General features: G+C 48.1%; 1 protein-coding gene across 1 annotated transcript in view; it reads right to left on the reverse strand.

Moving 5' to 3' along the window:
- The window catches only part of LOC120034755 (centlein-like), a 92,799-nt gene that overhangs the window by 81,700 nt on the left and 2,800 nt on the right, over positions 1-8,299 (reverse strand). The window contains exon 3 of the mRNA XM_038981359.1: positions 4,248-4,369. Coding sequence (XP_038837287.1) covers positions 4,248-4,369 — 122 coding nt within the window. The remainder of the gene's footprint in view (positions 1-4,247; positions 4,370-8,299) is intronic.

Raw genomic sequence — 8,299 nt, forward strand, 5'->3', positions numbered from 1 at the left:
TGCTCTGGATAAGAGCATCTGCTAAATGACTAAAGGGTAAATATGTAAATGATTCACACCGTCTTCTGATAGGCCGAGAGGAGCATTTAGATCTTCAGGGAGTGCCTAGGGGGTAGCGACTAGGAGTCCATTTTGGATCCAGCACCAGTCCAGCCCTCAGTGCTTCCCCCCAGCAGTCAACTAGTTTCCGTTATTAAGCAGCGAGGAAACAGAAATGGGAGAGCACTTTATTCACAGAGAAGACTCTCCGGCTAATTGCTTTTAATTCGAGGGGAATCTGTTACCCGGCGCAACTTTGATCAGACTGCAGATGTTTTAATAACCTTTCATTTATTTACTCATCCCGTCATCCCAGTCTGATTAAAACTTTCTTCTCTCTAATATAAATAAGAAGTTGGGTTTTTTCTGCTCTTTTATTCCGTTTGGGCGCGTCTGGTGGTAATCATGAATGACAGTGCTGTTTCTCCGGAGCGGCCCAGCCCGGCCGTGTGTCGGCTGCATGCTGATGAGGAGAGAGAGAGTCCAGGGCCTGCAGCTGTGCTCTGATTCGCTGGTAGTTACCCTACTTCCTACTTCCTGCTCCAGTGTCCACTCCACCCACACACACTGGCTGTGTCTGAAATGGAACGATATTCTCAAAATAGTGCACTACTTTTAACCAGAGCCTCAGGTGAACTATAGGGAATAGGGTGCCATTTGGGAAACAGGCACTGCACTCACTGCACATCAACCCAGACCCATAGAGCACCAATAATAACTCAGTCACTCAATAAGTCACTCTCCTGGAGAGAGAAACCAGATGAATGTGAGGGTGGCAGCAGCAACATGCTGAAGAGGAAGCACAAACTAATGCTACTAATGCTAATGGTTTCACCTGTGATAATGGGGGGAGGAGGTGGTCTATTCAATTTAAACTCCAGAACAGAATAAGAGGCAGGCAGAGGTGGTCTTCAGAACAGTTTACACCCCCCTTTCAGTCTAACACACAAAGGGAGGGCATAAAAGAAGCCCCTCCCCACCCCCACCACTTTCCCTGAAAACAATCAACACAGCGTGGAGGCAACTGGGAAATCCCTAACAAGCCCAAAATGCAATGAGAGTCGACGTTTTCCCCCCTGACTTGTTAGGCCTGATTCCACGGCTCTAACAGGGGTAGTGTTTAAGTGGTTTCTCCATTGTGTCCCCGTTCAGACTGGCATTACCCCCACTGGGTTTGGGACTATTTAAGGATGGATATGAGGGGTTAACCCATCCAAGTGAATGCCAACGATCATAAGGCTGAGGGGCTGCCTGGGTGGCGCCATCAAAGGCTGAGGATGAAAAGGGCAAAGCTGCATATCGTGTCAATTCTGTCTCCTGTCAAATGATGATGCCAATATGCAGGTGACAGGTCAGTCTGATGGAGTCTTGGTTGAATGTGTATTATGAGTCACCAATTCCCTGTTTGCAACAAAACAGCTTTATAACGTTTAAAATTGTACCTTTTTAATATGACTTATTGCCTCAAGAGGTTACAAACAGAGAAAAATATCAGACAGCCCTATTTTTTTCCTGCTAGCAAAGTGTGCCCTCGTTTTCATCAAGATCCTCCCACAACAAGGAGACAACCACACACACCACACTTTCTTGATAACCTGCTAAAATGTACAGACGGGCACAAATGGTGTTGTTTCCAAGTGATGCTCTCTTCGTTCTCTCTGTCTGACACACGCTCTCTCTGTCTGCCTGTCTTTGTTCCGTGCTGCGCTGAGCTGCTCCTAGCCGAACGGCGGGGAGGTGGTGGATGGTGAATACTCGCTCGCTCTACTTTCACACGGCCTCACGTTGCAGCCGCTGTTTTCTTTAATTAACCCGGGGAGAAAACAGCTGACAGGGTCAACACGTCGGTCCCGTGTGGATACCAACCCCACATACGCTTCCATTAGTTAGTGTTTTAAAAGGTTCTTCTCGCTGCCTGAAGCTTTGGGGGAGGAAGTCAGAAAGAGGGAGAAAGAGTGTGTGTCACGTTAATGACATTTGCCGCCACGTTGCCCTCTTTGTGTGAAAACCCCGGGGTTTTAATCTAGATCAAACCAAGGGGATCGGAAGAGGAAATCACTCCCCTTCAAATCACCCCCTCTCCACCTCGTCCCTCCCCAGGAGTTTCTCAGACACCCTGTCCCCTCTATAACGGACACCTTCAGCCTCCTGCCCTCAAGTCCTAATTGATGCCAGGGGAAGAAGGAGAGAGACAGAGAGAGAAACAAAGACACGCACAGCGACTCAAACGCTAAGCAACGAAATTGATTCGCTTAAAACCAGTGAAGCTTTTTCAAAGGTAAAGGTGTAATCCTCCCACACAGTAGGTCAGGTGATGACATGTAACATAAAGAGTAAAGGTCATGGGAGTATTTGAGAGCGTTTCAGTTGGGTTCTGATGTGTTCCAGGGGGTTCAGAAGGGCTTAACTAAAGAGAGAGGAGTTACGTGCCTTTAAACACTCCCCAAGGCAAGTTCACATTAACTCCAGGCTAAAGGGAACGGATTGCGACATGGTTTGAGCTGATAAAATCCAGGATTTTAAAAAAAGTCTGTGCTGGCTTGGTTACACATACCTAATAGTTCCTGGAATAATGTGAAAAGACAATATCCAAGCCAGCAGAGCACGTTTCTGGTCGGCACCACTGGGTAGAAGTGTGTCACCTGCCACTCTATACCAGAACGTCAGTCTGCCGCTGTGTGGAAGTGTCACCTGCCACTCTATACCAGAACGTCAGTCTGCCGCTGGGTGGAAGTGTGTCACCTGCCACTCTATACCAGAACGTCGGTCTGCCGCTGGGTGGAAGTGTCACCTGCCACTCTATACCAGAACGTCAGTCTGCCGCTGGGTGGAAGTGTGTCACCTGCCTCTCTATACCAGAACGTCAGTCTGCCGCTGGGTGGAAGTGTCACCTGCCACTCTATACCAGAACGTCAGTCTGCCGCTGGGTGGAAGTGTCACCTGCCACTCTATACCAGAACGTCGGTCTGCCGCTGGGTGGAAGTGTCACCTGCCACTCTATACCAGAACGTCAGTCTGCCGCTGGGTAGAAGTGTGTCACCTGCCACTCTATACCAGAACGTCGGTCTGCCGCTGGGTGGAAGTGTGTCACCTGTCACTCTATACCAGAACGTCAGTCTGCTGCTGGGTAGAAGTGTGTCACCTGCCACTCTATACCAGAACGTCGGTCTGCCGCTGGGTGAAAGTGTCACCTGCCACTCTATACCAGAACGTCAGTCTGCCGCTGGGTAGAAGTGTGTCACCTGCCACTCTATACCAGAACGTCGGTCTGCCGCTGGGTGAAAGTGTCACCTGCCACTCTATACCAGAACGTCAGTCTGCCGCTGGGTAGAAGTGTGTCACCTGCCACTCTATACCAGAACGTCGGTCTGCCGCTGGGTGGAAGTGTGTCACCTGCCACTCTATACCAGAACGTCAGTCTGCTGCTGGGTGGAAGTGTGTCACCTGCCACTCTATACCAGAACGTCGGTCTGCCGCTGGGTGGAAGTGTGTCACCTGCCACTCTATACCAGAACGTCGGTCTGCCGCTGGGTGGAAGTGTGTCACCTGCCACTCTATACCAGAACGTCGGTCTGCCGCTGTGTGGAAGTGTCACCTGCCACTCTATACCAGAACGTCAGTCTGCCGCTGGGTAGAAGTGTGTCACCTGCCACTCTATAAAAGAACGTCGGTCTGCCGCTGGGTGAAAGTGTGTCACCTGCCACTCTATACCAGAACGTCAGTCTGCCGCTGGGTGGAAGTGTCACCTGCCACTCTATACCAGAACGTTGGTCTGCTGCTGGGTGGAAGTGTCACCTTCCACTCTATACCAGAACGTCAGTCTGCCGCTGGGTGGAAGTCTGTCACCTGTCACTCTATACCAGAACGTCAGTCTGCCGCTGGGTGGAAGTGTGTCACCTGCCACTCTATACCAGAACGTCGGTCTGCCGCTGGGTGGAAGTCTGTCACCTGTCACTCTATACCAGAACGTCAGTCTGCCGCTGTGTGGAAGTGTCACCTGCCTCTCTATACCAGAACGTCGGTCTGCCGCTGGGTGGAAGTGTGTCACCTGCCACTCTATACCAGAACGTCGGTCTGCCGCTGGGTGGAAGTGTGTCACCTGCCACTCTATACCAGAACGTCAGTCTGCCGCTGGATGGAAGTGGTACCATAGAAATAGAATTCTAGTAGAGTAGAATATTGAATTCTAGTTCTAGTAGGGTACTCACAGGCCCTGTGCATCCTCCACCTCTCGGAGCTGGTCTTTGACCGTCCGGTAGTTGGTCTGGACGAGACGCAGGCGCTCGTGGCGTTTCTCATGGGCCCTCCGCAGCTCCTCGTTCTCGTCCGTCTGCCGGCCAGAGACATACAGGAGGTTACGTTACACAATGTGGCCACTTCCCACATGCAGTGCACAGGGAAATCAAATGATGTCACTGAAATGTGAAACCGGTCGGGGGTTGGGAGTGGTGACAAATCTATCTGAAAAGTTAAAATGACTTAAATCTTACATTGAGAGCGGTGTATTTCCAAAAGATTGAAAATTGACCTAGAAACAGCGTAAATAATTTAATTACTGACAGTGTCAGTCTAGTACAGAACTGTACACCAGTGGAGGCTGGCGGGAGGAGCTATAGGAGGATGGGATCATTGTAATGGCTGGTATGGAATAAATGGAACCATATCAAACACATGGAAACAACGTTTGACTCTGGCCCCTTCATTCCTTTCCAGCCATTACAATGAGTCCTCCTATAGCTCGTCCCACCAGCCTCCACTGCTGTACACCCCCCAGGTCAGATATAACTCTTGTTACTGTAACATGTAGCTACAACAAGGATGTGCTCCATTATTGAGGAAGCATCACCTCTCTCTGACATTGCAGTTCCTCTCCTTCTCTCTGACAAGTGTTCCTCCAGCCTCCGAGGTTCGTTACAGGTACAGCATTAATATGGTCAAGTCAACCGGGAGAGAGAGCACTTTGAACCCTCTTCACACTACCCTCCCCCCTCCTTCACCCCCTCTCCCCTCAGCGGGGTACTGGTCATTGACTGGGGTCACCACCCAATTGGGGCGGCAATGACTGAGTATTTTTTTGAAAGAAAAGATTACAACGTGGGACTTTCAGGGGAGAGAAGGAGAAGAACATCTAGATGTTCCTGACAGGAACGCCTCTATTATTCTGACCTTAACAGAGTGGAGGAAGAAAACACTTTAAAACAGGCAGGCTAGAGCTAGGGAGGGAGGAGAGGAGGAAAGACGAGAGAGACAGAAAGAGAGGAAGAATAAGAGAGAGAGAGAAAGGGAGCAGAGCAGGTTTCTGCTTGAGTGGCCAGGCAGGGCTGGGGAGACTTCTTGTCGAGCGCCTTTTGAAGGAAAGAGCTTGTTTACTGCTGATATGACACGGCTGCCCTGCAGAGAGGGAAATGTGAGCTCTGAACCCTGTTATTATTAACAAGGACAAAGAGAACAGAGAGGAGCGGGAGCGGCAGCACACACATGGACGCATGCACACACACACACTCAGAGACAGACACACACACACACTTTCTCTCACACTCCACCGATGTGACAAGTATGGATTTTTGTGTACTGGTGAGAGATATTCACAGAGGACATCCGTTACACGGGCCGCCTTTACAACACAAAGCCCCCCAAACAAACGCAGCCTGGGTTTCTGCCTCTAATGAAAGGAGAGAGAACCAGACACACAGAGAGAGAGTCCTGACTGATTGATTGCAGAGGGGCTCTGGTCGGAGTGGCAGGGCATTAGCCACATCATTGCTTCCCAGGCCCCTTAGAGCTCCCACTGGGCCCCGGCCCCAACCCTGGTCATCACAGATCACACTTCAACCCCACCACCAGCAATCAATACTCCACAACACAACACACAGCCTGCTCTGGGTACTCTGGCCCCAGACCCTAATCATCCAGCATGTATGTTCTCAAGCTGAAAAATAATTTGGTGTCTCTCAGACCTCAGAGAGAGACAGTGCTGTTGTTTACTTGTCTTGGAAGTGGCAAGTTTGTACAAAAAAATGTAATAAATAAAAAGGGTTTGTTAGGATCCCCTACTGTTCAGTCCAGTTCAGCATTTAACTGATAAAATCACACTGGGTACACAGTATAAATTGTGTGCCCAATATAATGGGGTCAGTGGATGTCTAATCTTAGACTGCGCGCACATTTGTTTTACTATCTTTGTGGGGACCAAACAATTGATTCCCATTCAAAATCCTATTTTCCCTAAACCTAAACCCCTATTCCTAAACCTAACTCTTAACCCTAACAGTAACCTAATCCCTAAACCTAAACCTAACCCTAAGCCTAAACCCTAAGGCTAAAACAGCCTTTTTCCTTGTGGGGACCGGCGAAATGGCCCTACTTGTGCAAATGTTCCTTGTTTTACTATCCTTGTGAGGACTTCTGGTCCCCACAAGGACAGTAAAACCAAAAACACACAACTCTGTTAAACGCCTCTCAGTCCGCACTACAGACATGTAAATGGAAGCATTAAATAACACAGCCATGCGTATCATGAGCCATTAGCATCAGGCTGAGTGTCTGTCTAGTATGTGATGTAATAGGGACACTTTAGACCTGACACCAAAATAACTGCTAATATCCCTGGCTGAGTAAAGAGACATGACCTCCATATATCTCTAGTGGATGGGGGGGAAGAGAGAGAGACAGAGACAGAGAGACAGAGAGAGACAGAGAGAGAGAGGATTTTCCATAGAAGATCCAGATCTCAGGTAATTAGACCAAAGTTCTCAATAGGTACAAAATATATAGAATACTGCACACACTACAATTACTTAGGTTTAAAAATAAGCTCAACTGAACACCTTCATGATGCAGTGAATGAACTGAGAGAGAAAGTACACAAGGCATTCTACGCCATTAAAAAACTAATTCAAATTGAAATACCTATTAAAATTTGGCTAAAACTAATTGAATGTATCATTGAACCAATTGCACTTCATGCCAAAACAAGATTTCACCAAATGGGACAAACACCCCATTGAAACCCTGCATGCAGAGTTCTGTAAGATTCTCCTACATGTCCAGAGGAAAACCACAAACAATGCATGCAGGGCAGAATTAGGCAAATATCCACTGATAATAAAAAGATGAGGGACAGTGTCTGACAGACCAATCAACCTGCACATGTCCTCTACTGTATGCTTATTGTTATTGTTCAATGTATGGTTATTTTGACCCTTGGTTATTGTTGTTACTGTTGTCCCGTTGATAATTTTGATTCTTATTATTTTAATATTGTAAATATCCAAAGTAAGCTTTGGCAATATGTACATTGTTACGTCATGCCAATAAAGCAAATTGAATTGAATTGAAATTGAAAAATTGAGAGAGAAAGAGCGAGGAAAGAAAAGAGAGACAAGGAAGAAGAGAAAGAGGCAAAAACAGAGACGAAGAGAGAAATAAGAGGGGAGAAATAATAATAGCACAAGAGAGAAATAAAAAGGAGAGAGAGGAAAGAGAGAGAGACCGCAGAACAGAGGAGAGTGTGAAGGTTAAAAGAGCGATGGAGCTGATTGGTTTATGGGGAGAGTCCAAGTCCTGCCGCATCCTCTCCTCTCCTGCTGCTTCATTGCCCACACAGACGCACAGCGGTCGTGTGTATCAGTGTGTGTGTGTGTGTGTGTGTGTGTGTGTGTGTGTGTGTGTGTGTGTGTGTGTGTGTGTGTGTGTGTGTGTGTGTGTGTGTGTGAGTGTGAGTGTGTGTGTGTGTGTGTGTGAGTGTGAGTGTGTGGCACACCGTTAGGAAAGGTCAGAGAGGAAGCAGTCGGTAACAGCGGTGCAATTGAGCCCCTTAGAGACCATCAGCCTTCCCCGACGCTGGACCACAGGGAGAGACAGAGAGAGAGTCTCTGCTATCCCCTCCACTCACCTCTTATCAGGAGCAATTCACCCTGCTGGCCTCTCCAACACACAGCAATCATATTGCAGAGATACTGTACCCACCGGCTGGTCTTAAAATACTATAAAGCGATACTCTGTTGTTACAAAACCAAAGACGGTCATCATTTTTAAGAGTAGAGACTGAGAATGTCACAGGTTGAGACAAGTCTGACACACAATACCCAGACACTGATGTGTGGTTGAAACCTGGAGGCAGTCAGTCAGAACATACATGTGGGAGTCAGTCACTCTGCTGCAGCAGCCAGCCAGCCAGTGACATCCTCATCTCTTTTTCAGAGGCATTACTACCTCTCTGAGTGGTGATTACAGACGGTCATAATTGAGCCATCAGGAG

This window comes from Salvelinus namaycush, chromosome 42 (assembly GCF_016432855.1).
Source record: "Salvelinus namaycush isolate Seneca chromosome 42, SaNama_1.0, whole genome shotgun sequence".
NCBI classification, from domain to species: domain Eukaryota; kingdom Metazoa; phylum Chordata; class Actinopteri; order Salmoniformes; family Salmonidae; genus Salvelinus; species Salvelinus namaycush.